Genomic DNA, 27,694 nt, shown 5'->3' with positions numbered 1-27,694 from the left:
ACTGAATCAGGTTAGTAGGCCTCCTTGCTCGCACAGGCTTTTTCAGTTCTGCCCACAAATGTTTTATAGGATTGAGGTCAGGGCTTTGTGATGGCCACTCCAATACCTTGACTTTGTTGTCCTTAAGCCATTTTGCTACAACTTTGGATGTATGCTTGGGGTCATTGTCCATTTGGAAGACCCATTTGCGACCAAGCTTTAACTTCCTGACTGATGTCTTGAGATGTTGCTTCAATATATCCACATACTTTTCCTTCCACATGATGTCATCTATTTTGTGAAGTGTACCAGTCCCTCCTGCAGCAAAGCACCCCCACAACATGATGCTGCCACCCCTGTGCTTCATGGTTGAAATGTTGTTCTTCGGTCTTTAAACAATTGTTGGAAAAATGACTTGTGTCATACACAAAGTAGATGTTCTAACCGACTTGCCAAAACTATAGTTTGTTAACAAGAAGATTGTGGAGTGGTTGAAAGACGAGTTTTAATGACTCCAACCTAAGTGTATGTAAACATCCGACTTCAACTGTATATACTGAGCAAAAATATAAATGCAACATGTAAAGTGTTGTTCTCATGTTTCATGAGGTGAAATAAAAGATCCCAGAAATGTTCCATACGCACAAAAAGCATATTTATCTAACATGTCCTCACCAGGGTCTCACCAGGGTCTTGACGTCGTAACTGAAGTTCGACGTCGTAACTAACTTCGGTGGTAAAATGCTCACCTTTGATGGCCACTGGCATACTGGAGAAGTGTGCTCTTCACCGATGAGTCCCGGTTTCAACTGTACCGGGCAGATGGCGTTGTGTGGGCAAGTGGTTTGCTGATGTGAACAGAGTGCACCATGGTGGTGGTGGGGTTATGGTATGGGCAGGCATAAGCTACGGACAACAAACACAATTGCATTTTAGGGGGGGACCAACGATGGCAATTTGAATGCACAGAGATACCGTGATGAGAACCTGAGGCCCAATGCACGGCCCCATGTCACAAGGATCTGTACACAATTCCTGGAATCTGAAAATGTCCCAGTTCTTCCATGGCCTGCATACTCACCAGACATGTCACCCATTCAGCACATTTGGGATGCTCTGTGTTGACGTGTACGACAGTGTACGACAGTGTGTTCCAGTTCCCGCCAATATCCAGCAACTTTGCACAGCCATTGAAGAGGAGTGGGACAACATTCCACAGGCCACATTCAACAGCCTGATCAACTCTATGTAAGGAGATGTGTCGCGCTGCATGAGGTGAATGGTAGTCACACCAGATATTGACTGGTTTTCCGATCCACACCCCTACCTTTTTTTAAAGGTATTCTGTGACCTACAGATGCATATCTATATTCCCAGTCATGTGAAATCCATAGATTAGGGCCTAATGAATCCATTTCAATTGACTGATTTCCTTATATGAACTGTAACTAAAATCTTTGAAACTTTGAACTTTTTGTTCAGTGTACATCGTATCAGTAAACAACAGACTATTAGCTTTATTATTAATCTTGGAAACCTTATAGTCTTAAAGCCTGCCTTGAAGATGAATGGATGTTATTTATCACCATATTTTTTATACAGTGTGATACAGTAGTTCATTGTTTATGGGATTTGTTGTTTCAGAGGAGATCCTTCAGACCCACATAGCCCATTGGTGGTCTCCAGATGGTCTCAGACTGTCCTACGCCACCATCAACGACACCCTGGTGCCCAAGATGGAGGTCCCTATTTTCACTGGCGCCCCGTATCCAATAGGGCTGGAGTACCATTACCCCAAGGTAAATCCCAGAGACAGCCTCTTGTCTATATTCTCTGTCCTCTTTGCCCTACACTGCCCTGACATTTTTGGGTGAGTGGTATTGAATGAGTACCAATTGTTGTTGTGCAGATCGTCTCTGGTTCAAACCCAGGTCAGAACAGAAAAGGGATAAACTCTTCTACAGAGTTGTGTGGATCTGACAGTTGACTTCACACAGACAAAAAGGATCCATATAGATACCGTATAACCCACTGAATTATATGATTTCTGACCTGTCTTTTCCCCTGCAGGCTGGGGAGGAGAACCCTGTAGTACACCTGTCTGTAGTGAGTTTGAACGGCCCCCTTCACACGGTGGAGATGAAGAAACCTGACGACCCCAGGATAGGGTAAGTGTCTCACTGACTGAATGACACAGTTGCACGGTTCAAGATAATCTTTATTGTCCCATAGGGCAGGGATCATCAACTAGATTCAGCCGCGGGACAATTATTTTCTTTAGCGCATGGTCAGGAGCCGGAACAAAATTACAAATCATTTGTAGATTGCAAATTGACCGCAAGAAGCACAGAAATAACTTTTGACTAAAACATAATCATTTCAAATCTTGCTTACATTTTTATACGATCACATATACAGTATCTCTCTATTATGCGTGGGAATACTTTGGAACACATTTCCAAAATTAAAATCACTTGGAGATGATTTCCTGGTGTTTTTACAGTCTTTTATATCCAACTATATATACACACAGTACCAGTCAAAAGTTTGGACACACTTACTCATTCAAGGGTTTTTCTTTCTTTTTTATTTTACTATTTTCTACATTGTAGAATAATAGTGAAGACATCAAAACTATAAAATAACACATATGGAATCATGTAGTAACCCAAAAAGTGTTAAACAAATCAAAATCAATTTTATATTTGAGATTCTTCAAAGTAGCCACCCTTGGCACATTCTTGGCATTCTCTCATCCTCTCATTTCAATTAACAGGTGTACCTTGTTAAAAGTTAATTTGTGAAATTTCTTCTCTTCCCTTAATGCGTTTGAGTCAATTAGTTGTGTTGTGACAAGGTAGGAGTGGTATTGTCACGCCCTGACCTTAGTATTCTTTGTTTTCTTTATTATTTTGGTTAGGTCAGGGTGTGACATGGGTGATGTATGTGTTTTTGCCCCTGTCTAGGGGTGTTGTATGTCTATGGGTGTTCACTAGTCTAGGTTTTATGTTTGTCTATGGTTGCCTAGATTGGTTCTCAATTAGAGGCAGCTGTTTATCGTTGTTTTTGTACCTGTCTAGGGGTTTTGTATGTCTATGGGTGTTCACTAATCTAGGTTTTTATGTATGTCTATGGTTTCCTAGATTGGTTCTCAATTAGAGGCAGCTGTTTATCGTTGTTTTTGTACCTGTCTAGGGGTTTTGTATGTCTATGGGTGTTCACTAATCTAGGTTTTATGTATGTCTATGGTTGCCTAGATTGGTTCTCAATTAGAGGCAGCTGTTTATCATTGTCTCTGATTGGGAACCATATTTAGGCAGCCATATTCCTTGGGTATTTCGTGGGTTATTGTCTATGTGTTAGTTGCCTGTGTCTGCACTTATCATATGTAGCGTCATATTCGTTTTGTTGTTTTGTAAGTTTGTTTAAGTGTCCTTTGTTTCATTAAATAAGAAGATGTATTCATCTCACGCTGCGCCTTGGTCTCATCCATACAACGAACGTGACAGGTATACAGAAGATAGCCCTATTTGGTAAAATACCAAGTCCGTATTATGGCAAGAACAGCTCAAATAATCAAAGAGAAACGACAGTCCATTATTACTGTAAGACATGAAGGTCAGTCAATCAGGAAAATTTCAAGAACTTTGAAAGTTTCTTCAAGTGCAGATGCAAAAACCATCAAGCGCAATGATGAAACTTGCTCTCATGAGGACCGCCACAGGAAAGGAAGACCCAGAGTTACCTCTGCTGCAGAGGATAAATTCATTAGAGTTAACTGCACCTCAAATTGCAGCACAAATAAATGCTTCATAGAGTTCACGTATCAGACACATAATGGACACCAATAATAAGAAGAGACTTGCTTGGGCCAAGAAACATGAGCAATGGACATTAGACCGTTTGAAATCTGTCCTTTGGTCTGATGAGTCCAAATTTGCAATTTTTGTTTCCAGTAGATGAACGAATGATCTCCGCATGTGTGGTTCCCACCGTGAAGCATGCAGGACGAGGTGTGGGGGTGCTTTGCTGGTGACAGTGTCTGATTTATTTAGAATTCAATGCACACCTAACCAGCATGGCTACCACAACATTCTGCAGCAATACGCCATCGCATCTGGTTTGCGCTTAGTGGGACTATCATTTGTTTTTCAACAGGACAATGACCCAAAACACACCTCCAGGGTGTTGTGCTATTTGACCAAGAAGAGTGATGGTGTGCTGCATCAGATGGGGCAGCAGGTAACCTAGTGGTTAGAGCGTTGGGCCAGTAACCGAAAGGTTGGTGGATCGAATCCCTGAGCTGACAAGGTAAAAATCTGTTGTTCTGCCCCTGAACAAGGCAGTTAACCCACTGTTCCTAGGCTGTCATTGTAAGTAAGAATTTGTTATTTTAACTGACTTGCCTGGTTAAATAAAGGTTAAATAAAAAAATAAGAAGGTGACCTGGCCTCCACAATCACCCAACCTCAACCCAGTTGAGATGGTTCGGAATGAGTTGGACTGCAGAGTGATGGAAAGAGAGATTGCCAAGAGTGTGCAAAGCTGTCAACAAGTCAAAGGGTGGCTACTTTGAAGAATCACAAATATAAAAATCTATTTTGATTTAACACTTTTTTGGCTACTACATGATTCCATAAGTGTTATTTCATAGTAGAAAATAGTAAAGATAAAGATTCTTGTTTTTAAATGAGTATGTGTGTCTATATAAACTGGGGCAAAAAAGTATTTAGTCAGCCACCAATTGTGCAAGTTCTCCCACTTAAAAATATGAGAGAGGCCTGTAATTTTCATCATAGGTACACTTCAACTATGACAGACAAAATGAGAAAAGAAATCCAGAAAATCACATTGTAGGATTTTTTATGAATTTATTTGCAAATTATGGTGGAAAATAAGTATTTGGTCAATAACAAAAGTGTATCTCAATACTTTGTTATATACCCTTTGTTGGCAATGACAGATGTCAAACGTTTTCTGTAAGTCTTCACAAGGTTTTCACACACTGTTGCTGGTATTTTGGCGCATTCCTCCATGCAGATCTCCTCTAGAGCAGTGATGTTTTGGGGCTGTTGCTGGGCAACACGGACTTTGAACTCCCTCCAAAGATTTTCTATGGGGTTGAGATCTGGCGACTGGCTAGGCCACTCCAGGACCTTGAAATGCTTCTTACGAAGCCACTCCTTCGTTGCCCTGAAAGACCCAGTCACGTTTCATCTTCAATGCCCTTGCTGATGGAAGGACGTTTTCACTCAAAATCTCACGATACATGGCCCCATTCATTCTTTCCTTTACACGGATCAGTCGTCCTGGTCCCTTTGCAGAAAAACACGCTTCACAGTAGGTATGGTGTTCTTTGGATGCAACTCAGCATTCTTTGTCCTCCAAACACGACGAGTTGAGTTTTTACCAAAAAGTTATATTTTGGTTTTATCTGACCATATGACATTCTCCCAATATTCTTCTGGATCATCCAAATGCTCTCTAGCAAACTTCAGACGGGCCTGGACATGTACTGGCTTAAGCAGGGGGACACGTCTGGCACTGCAGGATTTGAGTCCCTGGCGGCGTAGTGTGTTACTGATGGTAGACTTTGTTACTTTGGTCCCAGCTCTCTGCAGGTCATTCACTAGTTCCTCCGTGTGGTTCTGGGATTTTTGCTCACCGTTCTTGTGATCATTTTGACCCCACGGGGTGAGATCTTGCGTGGAGCCCCAGATCGAGGGAGATTATCAGTGGTCTTGTATGTCTTCCATTTCCTAATAATTGCTCCCACAGTTGATTTCTTCAAACCAAGCTGCTTACCTATTGCAGATTCCGTCTTCCCAGCCTGGTGCAGGTTTTTTTCTCATTTTGTCTGTCATAGTTGAAGTGTACCTATGATGAAAATTACAGGCCTCTCACCTTTTTAAGTGGGAGAACTTGCACAATTGGTAGCTGACTAAATACTTTTTTGCCCCACTGTATGTGTATATATGTGTATTTATGTGTGTCTATATATACAGTGCCTTGCGAAAGTATTCGGCCCCCTTGAACTTTGCGACCTTTTGCCACATTTCAGGCTTCAAACATAAAGATATAAAACTGTATTTTTTTGTGAAGAATCAACAAGTGGGACACAATCATGAAGTGGAACGACATTTATTGGATATTTCAAACTTTTTTAACAAATCAAAAACTGAAAAATTGGGCGTGCAAAATTATTCAGCCCCTTTACTTTCAGTGCAGCAAACTCTCTCCAGAAGTTCAGTGAGGATCTCTGAATGATCCAATGTTGACCTAAATGACTAATGATGATAAATACAATCCACCTGTGTGTAATCAAGTCTCCGTATGAATGCACCTGCACTGTGATAGTCTCAGAGGTCCGTCAAAAGCGCAGAGCATCATGAAGAACAAGGAACACACCAGGCAGGTCCGAGATACTGTTGTGAAGAAGTTTAAAGCCGGATTTGGATACAAAAAGATTTCCCAAGCTTTAAACATCCCAAGGAGCACTGTGCAAGCGATAATATTGAAATGGAAGGAGTATCAGACCACTGCAAATCTACCAAGACCTGGCCGTCCCTCTAAACTTTCCGCTCAAACAAGGAGAAGACTGATCAGAGATGCAGCCAAGAGGCCCATGATCACTCTGGATGAACTGCAGAGATCTACAGCTGAGGTGGGAGACTCTGTCCATAGGACAACAATCAGTCGTATATTGCACAAATCTGGCCTTTATGGAAGAGTGGCAAGAAGAAAGCCATTTCTTAAAGATATCCATAAAAAGTGTTGTTTAAAGTTTGGCACAAGCCACCTGGGAGACACACCAAACATGTGGAAGAAGGTGCTCTGGTCAGATGAAACCAAAATTGAACTTTTTGGCAACAATGCAAAACGTTATGTTTGACGTAAAAGCAACACAGCTCATCACCCTGAACACACCATGCCCACTGTCAAACATGGTGGTGGCAGCATCATGGTTTGGGCCTGCTTTTCTTCAGCAGGGACAGGGAAGATGGTTAAAATTGATGGGAAGATGGATGGAGCCAAATACAAGACCATTCTGGAAGAAAACCTGATGGAGTCTGCAAAAGACCTGAGACTGGGACGGAGATTTGTCTTCCAACAAGACAATGATCCAAAACATGAAGCAAAATCTACAATGGAATGGTTCAAAAATAAACATATCCAGGTGTTAGAATGGCCAAGTCAAAGTCCAGACCTGAATCCAATCGAGAATCTGTGGAAAGAACTGAAAATTGCTGTTCACAAATGCTCTCCATCCAACCTCACTGAGTCTCTCGATGTGCAAAACTGATAGAGACATACCCCAAGCGACTTACAGCTGTAATCGCAGCAAAAGGTGGCGCTACAAAGTATTAACTTAAGGGGGCTGAATAATTTTGCACGCCCAATTTTTCAGTTTTTGATTTGTTAAAAAAGTTTGAAATATCCAATAAATGTCGTTCCACTTCATGATTGTGTCCCACTTGTTGTTGATTCTTCACAAAAAAAATACAGTTTTATATCTTTATGTTTGAAGCCTGAAATGTGGCAAAAGGTCGCAAAGTTCAAGGGGGCCGAATACTTTCGCAAGGCACTGTATATGTGTGTGTGTATGTGTATGCATGGAGTATATGTATACATGTGTATAAACATTTTTTTTTTACTTGGTGGGGGCATATAAAATCACCTGCTGGCTAAATTTGGCCATATTCATCATGGAATAAGCTTGCATCATAATGTATACCGCATTAACCATGGCAATTCTGAAACGATAGGAAATGAATTTACCTAAACTTGTAACTCATCCCATTGTGTTCTTTTTGTAGAATGGAATATTACATCACAATGGTTATGTGGGCCACCACTACCAAGCTGGCAGTCAACTGGTTGAACAGAGCCCAGAACAACTCCATATTGACACTGTGTGAGGCCACCACAGGAGTCTGCACTAAGGTGGAACTCTCTCTCTCACACACACACACACACAAGAACACACACAAACATGCATGCATGCACACATTGCCACCCTCTTACACTGGCCCTAGCCCTTACTTGCTATCTCATACTTTTCCAGAAACATGAGGATGAAAGTGATAGCTGGCTACACAAACAGGTAAGTGATATGAACAGTAAAAGCATTTTATAACATTTATCACTCACAACACACAAAAAAACAACCCATACATTACAGTCAACACTTACAGAAGAAGGGACAGAAGTGCATTTTACCGATTTAGTTGTCTCATGTACTCAGACTCACTCCTCCTTTCTCTCCCTACTGTAGAACGAAGCGCCACTCTTCTCCCATGATGGATACAAGTTCTTCTTTACCAGAGCTATACCTCAGGGTGGGAGGGGCAAGTTCTTCCATATCTCCATGTCAACCTCCCAGGTAGAACAACACTGTCCTCCTTCCTGGAGTTATGTCCACTACCATTCAAATGTTTGGGGTCACTTAGAAATGTCCTTGTTTTTGAAAGAATAGCTAAGTTCTTGTCCAAATAACATAAAATTGATCAGAAATGTTGTAAATGACTATTGTAGCTGGAAACGGCAGATTTTTTATGGAATATCTACATAGGCGTACAGAGGCCCATTATCAGCAACCATCACTGCTGTGTTCCAATGGCACATTGTGTTAGCTAATCCAAGTTTATAATTTTAAAAGGCTAATTGATCATTAGAAAACCCTTTCACAATTATGTTAGCAGCTGAAAACTGTTGTTCTGATTTAAAGAAGCAATAAAACTGTCCTTCTTTAAAGTAGTTGAGTATCTAGAGCATCAGCATTTGTGGGTTCGATTACAGGCTCAAAATGGCTAGAAACAAAGACCTTTCTTCTGAAACTCGTCAGTCTATTCTTGTTCTGAGAAATGAAGGCTATTCATTGTGAGACATTGCCAAGAAACTGAAGATTTTGTACAATGCTGGGTACTACTCCCTTCACAGAACAGTGCAAACTGGCTCTAACCAGAATAGAAACTGAGCAAGAGGATAAGTACATTAGAGTGTCTAGTTTGAGAAACAGACACCTCACAAGTCCTCAACTGGCAGCTTCATTAAATAGTACCCTCAAAACACCCGTCTCACCGTCAACAGTGAAGTTGCGACTCCATGATGCTGGTCTTCTCGGCAGAGTTGCAAAGAAAAAGCTGTATCTCAGACTGGTAAATAAAAATAAAATATTAAGATGGGCAAAAGAACACAGATGCAAGATCACGGTTGAACCAGGGGCTGAACTTGTTTTTAATTCTCGTTTTCTTTATGGGGCCTTGTTTGTTAACAATACCACTGAAAATAAAAAAAAGAAGGTCCAAGCGTCTTCGACAGAGGGATCAAGCTGATTCTGTACCAATTTACAGAGGCCAAATCATGAAGGAAGGTTTGCTCATTAAAGTTTTTTTGCCGAGCGTCAAATCAGGATATGTAATTTCACTGAGCAGCCATTACGAACACAGGCTGTAAAACAGTGATCACTAAGGTCATTACAGAAAACACCAGACTGAAAACACCAGACTGATACCTATCAGGATTATTTGTGAGGATAACATCGAGGAAAGTAGCCTTTTCTGGGTGTTTGGAGTCATACCTTGTGGGATTGGTAATAATCTGAGAAAGATTTAGGGAGTCCCGTTGCTTTAGGACTTGGTCAGGTGGTTTAAACATGTCCCAGTTTAGGTCACCTAGCAGGAAAAATTCTGACTTAGTGTAAGGGGCCAGGAAAGAGCTAAGGGCAGGTAGGGTACAGGCCGGTGCTGATGGAGAACGATAACACCCAGCGACAGTCAACAAAGAGCTATTAGAAAGTTAATTGCTTAAAGCCAGCAAATCAATTTGTTTGGTGGAGACAACCGAGCACTAAAGGTGATCGTTGGTAAAGATTGCCACTCCCCCACCTTTGGAAGATCTGTCTTGTCAAAAAAGGTTATAGCCAGAAGAGTTACCATCAGTATTCAAAACAGTCTACCTTAACCACATCTCAGTAATGACCAACACATCTGGATTGGAACTGTGAATCCACACTTTCAATTGATCCATTTTAGGTAATAAGCTTCTAGTGTTGAAGTGAAGAAAACCCAGGCTTTTACGAGAGCAGAAATCAGTGAAGCAGATATCAGAGCACAAGTCAGAATTGGAGCTAGCAATAGTAGATGGGCCAGGGTGAACATGCACATTTCCCGATATCATCAACAGTAATACAATCAAGGCACGGCAGAGGACAGGGAGAGCTCTGCAGTGTTGATTAATAACATTTTAATGTGCATTAGATGGCAACAAGATCATATTGTACAGCAATTTCATCAGGTAACATGAATACAAAGCCAGCGAGAGGTGGTTATAAGGAGGCCAAAAGTCTGTGTAACCAATAGTGTCAGTCCTGAGTGTGGGAACAAACATAGTATGTAGCATGGTTGGGTAAACAAGAAAGCTCATAGTCAACAAAGCATACAGGAGTCATGAGGCAAATAGTACAATGCACAATAAAAAATACATAATGACTTGGGGCTAGCCATTGTAAGTTCAGTCAGTCTCCCCAACGGTGCCTGTGTGCTGGAGGTGAACGAAAGCTCGGGAGAGAGGGGGGAGTGTGGTGGGGGTACCTGTACCAGACAGGGAGAGACAAGACAGGGAAGGCGGTGAACAGATCGCCAGGTGGAACCCCAGCAGCAGGCAACAGGAGTAGGTATTACACACACTTGGGAGAAGCTTTTATTTCTGGAGGCAGATTTCTTGTGGAAAATGCCAGTGGGTGGTCTCTGAACAGTGGGAGAGGGCTTCAAAAGCCTCTGGATTTGGGTGGGGTAGCCTGCGAGATTCCTGCCATTTGTTGGGCTCAAAGGCTTCGACACCTCAGTGATTATTGAAGTTGTATCTGGTCTGTTTCAGTTCCAGGTTGGATGGTGTCCTCAGGTCTCTGCTGTTTGTTTGCCAGAGCCAACTGTAGCCAACTGTTCTTTAACCTGTAGTTGTCATGTTGACATGTATTGTTCCATTCCAGCCCAACACCAGCACAGACACGCTGCAGTCCCTGACATCAGGAGACTGGGACGTTACTCAGATACTAGCTTACAGCCAAGACAAGCAGCTCATGTAAGTCTCTCCACCCATACATTACAGTAACGTGACCAAATAGTACCACTATGATTCTAAATACATATAATTTGTTATCACTTATAGTTGATCAAATGTTACCATGGGAACTTGACTTACCTTCTCTTGTTCAGGTAATAGTCATCGAACTCCAAACTGATTTTCATCACAATGTTTTACAGATACTTTTTGAGCACAGAGGATGATCCAAAACGACGACACCTCTACAGGTAGAGTTAGAGGGTTTATTCTGTGAGAGATCACTATGTAATTGTTTTTATCTAACAGGGTATAATCAATCAAATGTATTTATAAAGCCCTTTTTACATCAGCCGATGTCACAAAGTGCTATACAGAAACCCAACATAAAACCCCAAACAGCAAGCAATGCCGATCTAGAAGCACGGTTGCTAGGAAAAACTCCCTGGAAAGGCAGGAACCTAGGAAGAAACCTAGAAAGAAACCTAGAACCAGGCTCTGAGGGGTGTCCAGTCCTCTTCTGGCTGTGCTGGTGGTGATTATAACAGTACATGGCCAAGATGTTCATAGATGACCAGCAGGGTCAAATAATAATAATCACAGTGGTTGTAGAGGGTGCAACAGGTCAGTACCTCAGGAGTAAATGTCAGTTGGCTTTTCATAGCCGATCATTCAGAGTTAGAGACAGCAGGTGAGGTAGAGAGAGGGAGTCGAAAACAGCAGGTCCGGGACAAGGTAGCATGTCCGGTGAACAGGACAGCCGCAGGCAGAAGAGTTGAAACTGGAGCAGCAGCAGGTGGACTGGGGACAGCAAGGAGTCATCAGTCCAGGTAGTCCTGAGGCATGGTCCCAGGGCTCAAGGAGGGAGGGAGGGAGAGAGAGAACTTAAATTCACATAGGACACCAGATAAGACAGCAGAAATACTCCAGATAATGCTAATAGCGTGGTTTACTGTATCTATCCTATATCAGTGCGGACACTAAAGGCCCGTTCAACCGCCGCTGTCTGTCATGTGAGTTCAAGTGTGGCTATGTGGAGGGCTCCTTCAGCCACAACATTCAGTACTTCCTGCTTAACTGTAAAGGTGAGTGCTCCTGACCTTGAATCCTGAACACTAAGCAGTATATGTTGTACTTTCCTGAATCAGTAGATTTTTGTGATACATAAATAAAAAGTCTTTGGCTATGCTGCTGAGGTTTTAGTGGGGTGTTTAGTGTCAAATATATAAAATAAATAAAACATCTGAGTCAAAATATTAAATTGAATTAATGTTCAATGCTATGGCAAAAGGTTGTATTGAATCTGACTGCAGTACACCACTAACCACTGTTTCTACTTGCCAATCAGATGTAGCTCAATGTGAACTGCCAGTCTGCATCCTATAGTGTTCCTGCTCTATCAAACATACAGTAGTTGGCATAGTATGTCCTGCCTATGCTTCCTGTGTGTCAGACAGGTTCTGTCTGAAATGAGAGCAGGGCCCAGGGAGGGACAGATGAGGACGGGCTCAGCGCTGCATGGCCTTTTTTATGTTTGTGTTCTCATTCTCTCTGAGAACGTTAATCATCGTTCTCTCCTACCGGTGCAGTTGTCATGGCAGCTGATTTGTTTAGAGGGTCCGCTTTGGAGAGGAAAAAGGGCAACAACCTTTTCATTAATTCGATCTTGTGAGTGGAGAGCAGCCCTGGTCTGTTAGGAGTAATAATAACACCCAGGTATTCATTCAGCTGCTCCCCAGGGTGCTACAGACAGACAGTGGCTTCTCAGTAATGACACATGGCTGGCTGAGAAGGGTTATTTCTAGACTTGCATTACTAAAGATGGAAAGAGAGTGAGAGGCATTTTTTTTACAATCGCTGTTTTTTAAATACAGTGAAATGTGTATTTTGTTGGCTTTTCCATTAGAGGCCATTTATATGAACCTTCAAGTGTTTATTCCTATAATAACCTCCACCTCTCTCTCTCTTTCTCTGCCCCCCACCCAACCACCATGTATACCCATCCAGGCCCCGATGTACCCAGTGTTGCCATCTACAGCACAAAAGACAGACAGAGTGAGTGCTATGAAGCCTGGCCCTGGCCTGTACCATAAAGGGCACTGAAGCAGAGGGGCATTTTATTCAGTATAGTGTCTTTAATATCACATCACAGAAAATTCAATGGGAAAAATGTGTTTGATGCTTCATGAAGCTGCCACTCAGACTATACTGTAAGTGAACAATGAGACTGTTTCTTCCATGTCACTGCAGAGGTCCTGGACCTGGAGACTAACGAGGGAGTGAATAACACGTACCACAGCATGCAGATGCCCAAAGTGGAGTACGAGACCATCACCATAGACGATTACAGTAGGTATCCCTCCATGGTGCAACTATGCATAGGAAGCTAGACAATGCCCTTTTCATCTAAATGAAAAGAATGCTCAATGAGGTTAAGAAGAATCCTAGAGTGTCAGCTAAAGACTTACAGAAATCTCTGGAACATGCTAACATCTCTGTTGACGAGTCTACGATATGTAAAACACTAAACAAGAATGATATTCATGGTAGGACACCACGGAAGAAGCCACTGCTGTCCAAAAGAAAACATTGCTGCACGTCTGAAGTTCGCGAAAGAGCACCTGGATGTTCCACAGAGCTACTGGCAAAATATTCTGTGGACAGATTAAACAAAAGTTGAGTTGTTTGGAAGGAAAACACAACACTGTGTGGAGAAAAAAGGCACAGCACACTAACATCAAAACCTCATCCCAACTGTAAAGTATGGTGGAGGAAGCATTCTGGTTTGGGGCTGCTTTGCTGCCTCAGTGCCTGGAAAGCTTGCTATCATCGACGGAAAAATGAATTCCCAAGTTTATCAACACAGTTTGCAGGACTCTCTGTCCGCCAATGGAAGCTCAACAGAAGTTGGGTGATGCAACAGGACAACAACCCAAAACACAGAAGTATAAATCAACAAAAGAATGGAAGAAAATACGCCTTCTGGAGTGGCCCAGTTAGAGTCCTGAACTAAACCCGATTTGAGATGCTGTGGCATGACCTTGAGAGCGGTTCACACCAGACATCCCAAGAATATTGCTGAACTGAAACAGTTTTGTAAAGAGGAATTGTCCAAAATTCCTCCTGACCGTTGTGCAGCTCTGATCCACAACTACAGAAAACATTTTGTTTTAGGTTACTGCTGCCAAAGGCGGGTCAACCAGTTATAAATCCAAGGGTTCACATACTTTTTCCACCCTGCGCTCTGAATGTTAACACAGTGTTCAATAAAGACATGAAAACGTCTAATTGTTTGTGTGTTATTAGTTTAAGCAGACTGTGTTTGTCTATTGTTGGGACTTAGATGAAGATCAGATCAAATTTTATGACCAATGTATGCAGAAATCCAGGTAATTCCAAAGAGTCCACATACATTTTCTTGCCACTGTACTCTCACAGTAATCACACAAACCTTCCAATCGCTCCTGAAACTGCCTCTTTGAAGATAGGCTAGCCAGCCTGTCGATGGTTCCCATTGGGGGGTGAGAGTAGCATACTACAGTGATTTGAGAAGAGTAGGAGAATGGTCCCACTTAAATTCACTTTTCTAGATACTTTACTTAGGACAGCTAATCAGCCTTACCAATGATTGTCCGGGAGGTGAGCTTCTCACCTCTACCTTATGTTGATATTCAGAGTTCGAACCACTTTGGATGTGAGCTGCAGCTACACGCCTCTCTGGTCTGAAAGTTAATTTCTTTACCAGTCCTTTATGCACTCTGGTCGAAAGGGGTGGTTCCGTCAGGCTGACACGCGCTCTGACCTCACTTAGGCGTGGCTACTTACTGTGCAAAGTTTATAGGAAACAAATGATCTCTAATGGCTCCTAAAATCCCATTCTTATCTTAACAAAAATAATTTCATAATTTTTCATATTTCATACACAACGTTAAGGATGTAGACTTTGTACATGTAGTGTATATATAGTTTAAGTTACAGTATTTCCTTTTTAACATTTTTAATTACATCACAAAATAACAACCCATATGACATTATTATTCTTTAGATCGCCTCTGACAATTCCCCACATTCTATGTTACAAATAATGTTCTAGTATTCGCTTTAGAATGTGTTTGAGTTTCGGCGGGAAAACATCTCTGGAGACAAAGCACATTCCTTGGTGAATTTGGAGAGGGAGACCCTGGATCTCCTCCAATTTAAAACCGGGCATGAGGTGTCAACCCCCACCAGTTACCTTCTCCCCTCTCTGTCGGTGAGAGAGGGCCTGGTTGAAGTCATCCATTGCCAAGCTGATCTGACCTATTTGTATCCTCACAGGACAGTCATGACACAGCATTCAAGATTAGACTCACCCTTTGTATGTCTTCATAAATGCTGATATGCACTACTGGGCTGCACTCTAACAATGGCATTAGTTATGAGATTTGATATGATCATTTAAGAAGAACCACATTTGATTTAGTCTTGTTTCTTGCAGCTCTGACGATGCAGATTCTGAAGCCAGCTGGTTTCATAGACACAGCTCACTACCCCCTCCTGCTACTAGTGTAAGTATGGCAACAACTAACCCCGCACACACACAATACAGTTACTATGTTAATCTAGATAAAAAATATCATACAATCCCCAGTAGAGATTATATTATAATTATAGCATATTCTGTTTTGACATTGGACCATCACAGAGCGCTATAATGGATCATTGATTCCGCCTGTCCTGTTTCCCCCAGGGACGGAACGCCTGGCGGACAGATGGTGACAGAGCAGTTCCGTGTGGACTGGGCCACGGTGCTGGTGAGCAGTTATAGCACCATTGTGATCCGCTTTGACGGCCACGGGTCCGGGTTCCAGGGCACCAACCTCCTCCACCGCATCAGGAGGAAACTGGGCGTGATCGAGGAGAGGGACCAGATGGAGGCCCTCAGGTGGGAACGGAGGGAGAGACACACCTGGACACAGTATAATCTTCTTTGAGAATTCAAATAATTGCTCCCTCTTTATATGCTAACACCATGTTAACACATCTTACAGTTGCTATTTGCAGGTACAGTTTAACTACAGTGGGAAAAACTGATTTTTCATAATAGTACGTTACTGGGTTGTTGAAATCTAACACCAACAAAGCATTGATTGTTTATTCTTCTTTATTCTAGACTGATATCGAAAGAAATGTACATCGACAAAAGTCGAATTGGAGTATATGGAAAGGTAGGGAGAATCAATGCTTGAAGAAAAGAAGCTAGCTACTTATTCAAACCATGTAAAAAAAAAGAAAAAAAAGTTCCCTTTACTCCTCTTCTTGTCAATTCAAGTACAGTATCTGAGCTGAAGAAAGAGTAGGCGAGGGTTTTACTCTGTTTGGAACATAGAGCAGAAGCTCACTCCCACATATCTAAACTCAGCAAAAAGAAGAATTGTCCCTTTTTCAGGACCCTGTCTTTCAAAGATAATTCGTAAAAATCCAAATAACTTCACAGATCTTCATTGTAAAGTGTTTAAACACTGTTTTCCATGCTTGTTCAATGAACCATAAACAATTAATGAACATGCACCTGTGGAACGGTCGTTAAGACACTAACCGCTTACAGACAGACGGTAGGCAATTAAGGTCACATTTATGGAAACTTACGACACTAAAGAGGCCTTTCTACTGACTCTGAAAAGATGCCCAGGGTCCCTGCTCATCTGCGTGATCGTGCCTTAGGCATGCTGCAAGGAGGCATGAGGACTGCAGATGTGGCCAGGGCAATAAATTGCAATGTCCGTACTTTGAGACGCCTAAGACAGCGCTACAGGGAGACAGACAGACAGCTGATCGTCCGCGCAGTGGCAGACCACGTGTAACAACACCTGCACAGGATCGGTACATCTGAACATCACACCTGCGGGACAGATACAGGATTGCAACAACAACTTCCCGAGTTACACCAGGAACGCACATTCCCGCCATCAGTGCTCAGACTGACCGCAATAGGCTGAGAGAGGCTGGTCTGAGGGCTTGTAGGCCTGTTGTAAGGCAGGTCCCCACCAGACATCACCGAAAACAGCGTCGCCTATGGGCACAAACCCACAGTTGTGGATCAGACAGGACTGGCAAAGAGTGCTCTTCACTGACGCGGTTTGTCTCACCAGGGGTGATGGTCGGATTCGCGTTTATCGTCGATGGAATGAGCGTTACACCGAGGCCTGTACTCTGGAGCGGGATTTGGAGGTGGAGGGTCTGTCATGGTCTGGGGCGGTGTGTCACAGCATCATTGGACTGAGATTGTTGTCATTGCAGGCAATCTCAACGCTGTGCGTTACAGGGAAGACATCCTCCTCCCTCATGTGGTACACTTCCTGCAGACTCATCCTGACATGACCCTCCAGCATGACAATGCCACCAGCCATACTGCTCGTTCTGTGCGTGATTTCCTGCAAGACAAAAATGTCAGTGTTCTGCCATGGCCAGCGAAGAGCCTGGATCTCAATCCCATTGAGCACATCTGGGACCTGTTGGATCGGAGGGTGAGGGCTAGGGCCATTCCCCCCAGAAATGTCCAGGAACTTGCAGGTACCTTGGTGGAAGAGTGGGGTAACATCTCACAGCAAGAACTGGCAAATCTGGTGCAGTCCATGAGGAGGAGAGGCACTGCAGTACTTAATGCAGCTGGTGGCCACACCAGATACTGACTGTTACTTTTGATTTTGACCCCCCCTTTGTTTAGGGACACATTATTCCATTACTGTTAGTCACATGTCTGTGGATCTTGTTCAATGTATGTCTCATTTGTTGAATCTTAAGTTCATACAAATATTTACACATGTTACGTTTGCTGAAAGTAAACACAGTTGACAGTGAGAGGGTTTCTTTTTTTGCTGAGTTTAGATATGTGGTGAGCTTCTGCTCTATGCTGCACTATAAAAGGAATAGGGTCCCATTTGGGATTCATAACTACGAGAGCAACTACACACTACGGCCCAGCAACAACAAATATTTCAATCAGGTTTCAGTTTGGAACTCAGTCCTCATTTGTCTATAGAAAGTTAGAATTTGTATGCAGTTTGTCTTTGGAGTGGTGTATGTGAAGGCTCGAGCCTTGATATTTCAACAATGTATTTCTACACTGTTTGTTCAAGGAACACGATACTATTAAGTGTCCCTCACTAACTGTACCTTATCTGTTTATATAGGTTTATGGAGGATATTTAGCCACCCTGCTTTTAAGTTCTGAAGACTCCCTGCTTAAATGTGGAGCAGCCGTCTCGCCCATCACAGATTTCAAGTTATATGGTATAACGTAATGATTTGCTTTTGCAGCATCATTTCTTGCTGCATGAATAATTTCTCACCACAAACAATGCATTTTAGTTTGAACAGTGCCTTATAACATGCTATTGTGTGTTCCTTCTTTATACACCAGCTTCAGCATTTTCAGAGAGATACCTTGGATCACCAAAGACAGACTCTCGAGTATACTCGGTAAAGATCCATCACTTTGTACACTTTATCCGCTAGTCAGACAAGGTGTTAAATCATCTGTATTTCATGCTGCCGTTCGCTGTCCTCTTTCCTTCAGGTGGCAAGTTTAGCACACCGGGCAGCTCACCTAATGGACAGGAAGTACATGATCATCCATCCAACTGCTGATGGTACAGTCATTACTATCGATAAGTTAGCCTTTCCTAGATCTATCGGTTTGTGCTGTCTTGCCAACTGCTATTTGGGCATTGGCTAAGTTACTGTCAAAGTAGTCTTATTAACTGATTAACTCTGAGGCTGAATGTTGAAGTACTGTGACTGAATATACACATCTTACATGTCATGTTACTCTCTCTCCTTCCCTAAAGAGAAAGTCCATTTCCAGCACTCTGCAAAATTCATCAACCATTTAATCAATGAGAAGGCAAATTACTCTCTACAGGTAAGCTTGACAATATGTTTAGGACATTGTTATGAAGGCATTATGAGCAGTGTGTCAAATATTATTACCTACCTACGTGCCTTTTATTTTGTAATGTCTCTGTACTGTAGATCTACCCAGATGAGGGACACTTCCTGCATAGCGATGGCACACAGCAACACCTGAGCCAATCACTAGTTAACTTCTTTGAGGAGTGTTTCCGACTGCCGGACTTACCAAGCGAGGAGAAGAAGGACAAGGAGGATGAGGGAGATGTTTAAACCAGCTGACACGTGGTTAACACTCCAGCTACCACAGCACAATATGCAACAAATCCTTCTCAACTCATTACCCCCACCCCTATCTTGGCCCAGATCGGTTTGTGCTGTCTTGCCAACTCTGATGGTCAGCTGTGACAATGCTCATTTAGTGTTGGCATTGGCACGCCAGATCTATGAGCAGGCCAACCTACTCCACCCTCTGTATAATTTGGGCTCCTCTTTAGAGCACAGTACCTGCATGTACCAAGGACCTCACACCTCACTCTTTATTCTTCATCACTTTTGGTTAGCAGTGAACAAATAATCTGGTAATTGAAGAGCCCTCTAGTAACCCCCCTTGTGGACAGCTAAAGTAGTGAACCACCACTCCAACTTGTCTGACTGCATTTCCTCTCCCACCACACACAAGTAAATCTATAGTGGGCAACGAACATCAAGGGTCATTTTCATTGCAGTAAACATGGAAGAGCTACCGGTTGACTCCAGCAGAGTTTGTGTCCATGATTCTGATGTTAAAACAGCAGCACACAGAACAATGTATTTCTCTTAATTGCTGTTTGTAATGTTCAATATGTCCTTCAGTAAGTAATGTGGCTTTGAGTTAATGTATGGTGGTCACATCGGCCCATGATTTCCTTTCCAAATGACTGAGGGTACAATGTTATGATCCCAAAGTTAAAGTAATACATTTGGAGTGGTTGCTCTAGTGTTATGGAAGGGCACAATTCAATCCGTAGCGCTGAAGATCTGTGCTATAGCGCAATTGAAATGTAAAGGTAACATTGCTTTAAAATTTGTAGTGCAGGTTCTTCAGTGCTACTGATTGAGTCGAGCGCTTAGTCACTGTGCCTTACTACTGGGGGTAAACATATTCATGTCAAGGACTATAACACTTTTGTAACATTTAATTTTTCATCTAAGAAAGATTTGGACATAATTTACTTGAGTTGAATCATTGCTCAGACTAGTCCATATGGTTGAAAATGTACTGCGATTTTATAACTCCCATTATAAAAGTGTACTATTATTCTTGTATAATAGACACAAACATGGCAGTTCTGGCTGTTGTAACTACATCAAAAGGTTCATGAGGCATATTCAGTGTAGGTTTTAGAATGTTTTTTTTGTTGGTGAGTTAATGTTTGGTTCTCTATCAGCTCATTTAAATGAAGTGTTCAGTGGCTTGACACTGTCCCCATGACCTCACTTCAGTTAGTAGTCAGTGAAAGTTGTCAGCTGTTTTACAAAATGTTGAAAAGTCTAACTAGATCTGTGTGTGTGTGTGACTTGTACATAAAGCATTTTCAAATTTACTTGTACATTTTGTTCTTGGTGGCTTTGTTTTCATTGGACACTGCCCAGCTAAAGAAGGAAGTTTACCATAACGGATGTTGAGGTAGACATTAGGGCATGATAGTTATAGAATAATACTGTTTAGTAGGAACTAACCAGGGAAGGTAGTGCAGTAGATTGTAAAAACACCAGCCATATGCTTGTAGCCATTGATAAGATTTATTTCCAGTGTTTAGGAGCCCATGTCCCTCCACTCAGAGAGAACATGCCATACTGATACAAACGGTCCAGCAGCTCAATGAAGCCTTTTCACATGCAGGGAGGAATCTCTCATCGCTCCCCAGAGAACTATCACCAGTCTGTAATCTAACACCCAGCCTACCATCAGCAACATCTCAATACTGTACTTTTTACTTGGAAATTTGATGGAAATGAAACAAAGGCAGCTAAAACATGGCATTTATGGTACTTTATACAGAAATATTTTAAATTCAAGTTCTGCTAATCCAAAATGAAAAAACAAAAGTATAAAAAAGGTGAAGACCAAAGTGGAATGCCTAGGAAATGGAAGCTCGGCGTTCCTCTGTTTAAGATAGAACCTGTAGAATGACAGTGTGAGTCCACGATAATGTCATTCACAGTAAAATCTTTATGCATCTCAACAAAGACGATTTGGCACCCTTTACATTTCATTATGAGGCACTTCCTATTGCGAAAGAAACATGATTTCTGATTTGATTATTCATATTTTTCTCCCTTTTGACCCCCCCCCCCCCCCATCTGATGCCCTTAATTTACCAAAGCATGAAACCACAAGCACACAGCATATTGAATTAGAGTGAAGTAGTTCACTGCTTTTTTCTTAACAGGGTGGAATAAAAACAGTTTTTTTTGTATTTTCATGACGCCGTTAGTCCAGAGTCTTGTCACAATGCACCTTGGAAGAGGTCACTCGACAGCGGTCACAGAGCACATATGGCAGTCCAAAACACAGGCTATCCCGAAAATAAAAACACACTTCAAGTAGAGAGAAAGGGAGTGGAATCTGTACAATTTAAAATGTGAACAAGCAACTAAAGCTTTAGTCAGTATTACAGCAAGCACGTCATACATTCTTAAAATTTGGTTACTGAAGGACTCACTTTTAACCAACCGAGACCCTCATACAACAAATATAGTTCATCTGCAATACTTTAAAAAAAAATCTATTTTTTTCACTACTGTAGCCTACAAGTCACTTACCAACCTTTTCACAATCTTTAACTTGAAACACCAGCCATGTTTACACTTCCTTACACCAATCAACTTTCTGACTCATCAGTTCATCCATGAGCAAGAGGCCCTCGAGTCGCAATCTTCAGCATAACAGGGATTTCTGTGAGGATATCTCTACCCCAACGCCCATCCCAAAGTCTGTCATTTGTCATGAAAAAGGAGAAAATGTATCAACATGAATTGAATGTTTTGTTCCATGCCTTGTTGTGTCAGTCAGATAAACCACCCCTGTGCAGTAACCCTTATTACTTTAAGCGTACAAACACACACCACCAAAAAGACTGAGTAAACACTAACGTCACTTCACAGTACCTGTACATGCTCACTGGTCATTTACAAACATCACTCACATCCACTCACAGACTCTCAAACACATACACATCTCACAGACAGACACCACCTCTCACAGGTACTGGTAGAAGCGAGACTGGACCACCTGAGCACCAGAGAGTTTGTGTGGGTGTGCGGTGGCCGACAGATTCAGGCTTTTACTCTGGGGACCTGTATCTCCGTTCAGCAGCTCAGCTGGAGTTGGGCGTGGTGAGAGGGCTTCTGAGAGGGACGACGACGGGGCCTCCTGGTCCTGGTGGTTGGGGTTCTGGGGGTCGGGGTTGCGTAGGAGGAGCAGTGCCCCCTGGTGTTCAGAGAAGTCCAGGCTTACCTCGGGGTTGGAGGTGCGGTGGCGCTCGCGGGCAATCCACTCCCGGATGGAGAAGTCCTGGGAAGAACACTTGGGCTTCAGCCGGTCCACGGCCGAGAGCTCTGCCCGCGAGCCCCCGCCCATCCCCCCCTGCCAGTCCTCCATCACAGACAGCTCAGCAAAGTCCCTCTGGCCTCCCATGGTGTGTCTGCGTCTGATGTTCTTCTTCTTGTCCCTGCGTCCCTCTGGAGAGCGGCTCTGCTGGGTACCCACCCCGAACATGTCGTCTACAGACGTCCGCAGACGGAACTTCAGCCGGTCTGTGATCTTGAGACGCCATGCAGGCTCAATCCCCTTCTCTGACTCGCTGCGGGAGGAGGAGCTAAGGCTGCTGGTGGAACGCCCCTTAACCACCCCCAGAAAGCGAGACAGCCTATTGGAATCCTTGTCGCTCTGCCCTCCGTCCAAAGAGGAATCGCTGTCAGTCTTCTGACGCTCAGCAGATTTCTTCCTGGAGAGAGTATCACACTCGATGAGTCTGTGGGAGGGGAGGGGCCTGGGCGCATCCGGCACGTCTGATTGGCAGAAATCTTTCCCCGGCCGGGTCTCCTTCACGCTCCCAATAAATACCGATAGGTCGCTCTCGCTGTCCGTCTCCATGGGCCGGCCCTCACTAATCAGCTCACTACGCTCATCATCAGCGTCATCTCCTCCCCTGCTCTCGGCCACCGAGTGTACCTCTGGACAGAGCGTGCTCAGCTCGGCCCCGGTGAGGAAGGTCATGGAGGAGGTGGTGGAGTAATCTGAGGTGATGGAGCTGACCTCGGCCCCCAGGCCACTGGCCCCAGTTTCTGGTCCCAGGGCCCCTGTCCTGCCATGCCTCACCCTGGGTCCCGTCACAGATGCCTGAGAGCTGGTGCTGTTCATGGTGCCCAGGTCTGAGACCTCATCGTAGTTGGAGGGTGGGTCCGACAGAGATGACTGGTGGGCCACCTGCCTGCGGTGGCCGAGACGGGGGGACTGGGAGGTGTAGGGCGAGCGTGTGGAGGAGGTATGGAGGCAGGGGGATGGGGTGTGTTTGGGAGAGGGGGATGGAGAGGGCTGAGACATGAGGCCGTCTGAACGGGACTCTTTCCCGTTGGTTTGGACCCTGTCCCCTGGCTGTTCCCCTCTCTCGCTGGCCTCCCTCTCCACATCCGTCTGGCTGTCTGGGGACCAGGTTGGGTGGAGGTCCTGGTGGCTCATGCTCTGTTGTTCTGGCTGCTCCTTCTTAGCAAACACGGCGTCCAGGTCGTCGTCAGAGCTGCTGGGCTGAGCCTTGTCCTTGGGCTTCTTACGCTTGCGGCTGACAAAGAAGGAGGAGCGAAGCATCTCCCTGCTACACTGGTCCTTCCCAGAGCCCCACAAGCCCTGCTGGGACAAAACACCAGGACGTCAGTCACACACACCAATCACTAATGTCTACTTCTAAAAAAATCCACCTTTCCAGAAACAAGTCTCTCACTGTTGCCGCTTGTTATAGACCCCCTTCAGCCCCCAGCTGTGCCCTGGGCACCATATGTGAATTGGTTGCCCCCCATCTATCTTCAGAGTTCGTACTGTTAGGTCACCTAAACTGGGATATTCATACTGTTAGGTGACCTAAACTGGGATATGCTTAACTTCATATGGCTGCAGGGGCAGTATTGAGTAGCTTGGATGAAAAGGTGCCCATTGTAAACGGCCAGCTCCTCGGTCTCAGTTGCTAATATATGCATATTATTATTAGTATTGGATAGAAAACACTCTAAAGTTTCCAAAACTGTCAAAATATTGTCTGTGAGAATAACATAACTGATATTGCAGGCGAAACCCTGAGGAAAATCAAAGCAGGAAGTGGCTTCTATTTTGAAAAACTCCATGTTCCATAGCCTCCCTTTTCTCCATTTAAAGGGATATGAACCAGATTCCTTTTCCTATCGCTTCCTCAAGGTGTCAGTCTTCAGACATAGTTTCAGGCTTTTATTTTGAAAAATGAGCCAGAACGATAACATCGCGTCAAGTGGTCACATGAGTTTTGCTTGCTCAACAGATTTTGGACAGCCATTGTTTTCCCCTCTCCTACTGTGAAAGACATTTGCGGTTGATATATTATCGATTATATATTTTAAAAACAACCTGAGGATTGATTTTAAAAAACGTTTGACATGTTTCTGTGGACATAATGGAAACTATTTGGAATTTTCGTCTGCGTTGTCGTGACCGCTCTTTCCTGTGGATTTCTGAACATAACGCGGCAAACAACAAATTTGTTGTGTAACAGGGAGTCTCGTGAGTGAAAACATACGAAGATCAAAGGTAAACGATTAATTTGATTGCTTTTCTGATTTTCGTGACCAAGCTACCTGATGCTAAGTGTACTTAATGTTTTGTCATGCGATCGATAAACTTACACAAACGCTTGGATTGCTTTCGCTGTAAAGCATAATTTCAAAATCTGACAAGACAGGTGGATTAACAAAAGGCTAAACTGTGTTTTCCTATATTGCACTTGTGATTTCATGAATACAAAAAATGTATTGTAATATTTATTGTATGTAGCGCTATGCTATTCAGCGGGTGTTGATGATGACACTTATCCCGATAGGAGGATTGCAGCCATAACAGGTTAACATCCCGGCCATCCAACAATCTAAGATAGATACCCTCAATCTCACACAAATTATTAAGGAACCTACCAGGTACAACCCTAAATAGGTAACCATGGGCTCCCTCTTAGATATCATCCTGACCAACTTGCCCTCTAAATACACCTCTGCTGTCTTCAACCAGGATCTCAGCGATCACTGCCTCATTGCCTGCGTGCGCGATGGGTCCGTGGTCAAACGACCACCCCATCATCACTGTCAAACGCTCCCTTAAACACTTCAGCGAGCAGGCCTTTCTAATCGACCTGGTCTGGGTATTCTGGAAGGATATTGATCTCATCCCATCAGTTGAGGATGCCTGGTTGCTCTTTAAAAGTGCTTTCCTCGCATCTTAAATAAACATGCCCCATTCAATAAATGTGGAACTAAGAACAGATATAGTCCTTGGTTCACCCCAGACTTGACCAGCACAAAAACATCCTGTGGAGTTCTGCGTTAGCATCGAATAGCCCCCGCAATATGCAACTTTTCAGGGAAGTCAGGAACCAATAGTCAGTTAGGAAAGCTAATGCCAGCGTTTTCAAACAGAAATTTGCATTCTGCAGCACTAATACCAAACAGTTTTGGGACACTAAAGTCCATGGAGAATAAGAGCACTTCCTCCCAGCTGCCCACTGAACGGAGGCTCGGAAACACTGTCACCACCGATAAATCTTCGATAATCGATCATTTCGATAAGCATTTTTCTACAGCTGGCCATGCTTTCCACCTGGCTACTCCTACCCCAGCTCAGCCCCCCCTGCAGCAACTTGCCTACCCCCCCCCAAATCCAGACAGCTGATGTTCTGAAAGAGCTGCAAGATCTGGATCACTACAAATCAGCTGGACTAGACAATCTGGACCTTATCTTTCTAAAATGATCAGCCCAAACTGTTGCAACCTCCATTACTAGCCTGTTCAACCTCTCTTTCAGCCGTCTTCATCGACCTGGCCTAGGCTTTCGACTCCGTCAATCACTGTATTCTTATCGGCAGACTCGATAGCCTTGGTTTCTCAAAGGACTGCCTCGTCTGGTTCACCAGCTACTTCTCAGAGTTCAGTGTGTCAAATTGGAGGGCATGTTGTCCGGACCTCTGGCAGTCTCTATGGGGGTGCCACAGGGTTAAATTCTCAGGCCTACTCTCTTCTCTGTATATATCAATGATATATATCATGATATTGCTGCTGGTGATTCTCTGAGCCACCTCTATGCAGACGACACCATTCTGTATACAACTGGCCCTTCTTTGGACACTTATCAAACCTCCAAATGAGCTTCAATGCCATACAACACTCCTTCAGTGGCCTCCAACTGCTTTTAAATGCTAGTAAAACTAAATGCATGCTCTTCAACCGATTGTTGCCCGCACCCACCTGTCCGGGTGGCATCACTACTCTGGGCAGTTCTGACTTAGAATATGTGGACAACTACAAATACCTATGTGTCTTGTTCGAGTGTAAACTCTCCTCCCAGACTCACATGAACTTCTCTAGGATAGGGGGCAGCATTTGGAATTTTGGATGAAAAGCATGCCCAAATTCAACTGCCTGCTACTCATCCCCAGAAGGTAAGATATGCATATTATTAGTATTTGGATAGAAAACACTCTGAACTTTTTAAAACTGTTTGAATCATGTCTGTGAGTATAACAGAACTTATGTTGCAGGCAAAACCCAGAGGACAAACCATTCAGATTTGTTTTTAAGTCAGTCTCTTTTCAATGGGTTTTCATTGGGAATCCAGATTTCTAAGGGACCTTCTTGCAGTTCCTACCGCTTCCACTGGATGTCACCAGTCTTTAAAAATTGTTGAGGTTTTTCCTTTGTGTAATGAAGAAGTAGCCCTGTTCAAAACGAGGGTCACTTCATGTGTACTGTTTGATAGAGGCGCATGACTAGAAAGCTAGCGTCAGTTTGTTTTCTTCCTGTATTGAACACAGATCATCCCGTCTTCAATTTCATTGATTATTTACTTGAGATATTTTGTAGTCACGTTGCGCAAGTTGGAACCAGTGTTTTTCTGGATCAAAAGCTCCAAATAAGCTCCAAACAAGCTCCACATTTTGGATATATGATACATTTGTGATGTTTATGGGACATTTTGGAGTGCCAACAGAAGAAGATCGTCAAAGGTAAGGCATGATTTATATTTTTATTTCTGCGTTTTGTGTCGCGCCTGCAGGGTTGATATATATTTTCTCTCTTTTGTTTACGGAGATAATAGCATCGTTTGCTTTCGCCGAAAAGCCTTTTTGAAATCTGACATGTTGGCTGGATTCACAACACGTGTAGCTTTAATTTGGTATCTTACATGTGTGATTTCATGAAAGTTTGATTTTTATAGGAATTTATTTGAATTTGGCACTCTGCATTTTCCCTGGCTTTTGGCCAAGTGGGACGCTACCGTCCCACATATCCCAGAGAGGTTTTAAGCATCTCCAATACAAAATTAAATCTAGAATCGGCTTCCTATTTCGCAACAAAGCCTCCTTCACTCATGCTGCCAAACATACCCTCGTAAAATTGACTATCCTACAGATCCTTGACTTCGGCGATGTAATTTACAAAATAGCCTCCAACACTCTACTCAGCAAACTGGATGTAGTCTATCACAGTG

General features: G+C 43.3%; 2 protein-coding genes across 13 annotated transcripts in view; one reads left to right on the top strand and one right to left on the bottom strand.

Annotated features, from left to right (window-relative positions):
- Positions 1–20,513, top strand: part of LOC110530968 (A-type potassium channel modulatory protein DPP6) — a 169,145-nt gene extending 148,632 nt beyond the window's left edge. For all 3 annotated transcript variants that reach the window (XM_090182396.1, XM_090182395.1, XM_036986027.2), the window contains 18 exons: positions 1,624–1,778; positions 2,050–2,147; positions 7,797–7,923; positions 8,045–8,083; positions 8,255–8,362; positions 10,970–11,061; positions 11,244–11,291; positions 12,013–12,125; positions 13,048–13,095; positions 13,291–13,389; positions 15,518–15,587; positions 15,770–15,964; positions 16,193–16,247; positions 18,213–18,312; positions 18,443–18,501; positions 18,599–18,671; positions 18,870–18,943; positions 19,054–20,513. In XM_090182396.1, coding sequence (XP_090038522.1) covers positions 1,624–1,778; positions 2,050–2,147; positions 7,797–7,923; positions 8,045–8,083; positions 8,255–8,362; positions 10,970–11,061; positions 11,244–11,291; positions 12,013–12,125; positions 13,048–13,095; positions 13,291–13,389; positions 15,518–15,587; positions 15,770–15,964; positions 16,193–16,247; positions 18,213–18,312; positions 18,443–18,501; positions 18,599–18,671; positions 18,870–18,943; positions 19,054–19,203 — 1,703 coding nt within the window. In that variant the 3' untranslated portion in view covers positions 19,204–20,513. The remainder of the gene's footprint in view (positions 1–1,623; positions 1,779–2,049; positions 2,148–7,796; positions 7,924–8,044; positions 8,084–8,254; positions 8,363–10,969; positions 11,062–11,243; positions 11,292–12,012; positions 12,126–13,047; positions 13,096–13,290; positions 13,390–15,517; positions 15,588–15,769; positions 15,965–16,192; positions 16,248–18,212; positions 18,313–18,442; positions 18,502–18,598; positions 18,672–18,869; positions 18,944–19,053) is intronic.
- Positions 20,514–20,696: 183 nt separating this feature from the next.
- Positions 20,697–27,694, bottom strand: part of arhgap21b (Rho GTPase activating protein 21b) — a 79,266-nt gene continuing 72,268 nt past the window's right edge. For 5 of the 10 annotated variants that reach the window (XR_016482567.1, XR_016482569.1, XM_036986022.2 and 2 more), the window contains one exon: positions 20,697–23,821. Coding sequence is in view for 7 of the 10 variants with exons in the window: in XM_036986022.2 (XP_036841917.2) it covers positions 22,175–23,821 (1,647 nt within the window). In the remaining 3 variants the exon portion in view is untranslated. Of the gene's footprint in view, positions 23,825–27,694 lie in introns of all 10 variants that reach the window. The other 5 variants (XR_016482568.1, XM_036986019.2, XM_036986021.2 and 2 more) reach the window with 1 other exon arrangement.

The sequence above is a fragment of the Oncorhynchus mykiss genome, chromosome 8 (genome assembly GCF_057628025.1).
Source record: "Oncorhynchus mykiss isolate SJ-2025 chromosome 8, ASM5762802v1, whole genome shotgun sequence".
In the NCBI taxonomy this organism is placed as follows: domain Eukaryota; kingdom Metazoa; phylum Chordata; class Actinopteri; order Salmoniformes; family Salmonidae; genus Oncorhynchus; species Oncorhynchus mykiss.
This window is presented reverse-complemented; position numbering and strand designations above follow the sequence as displayed.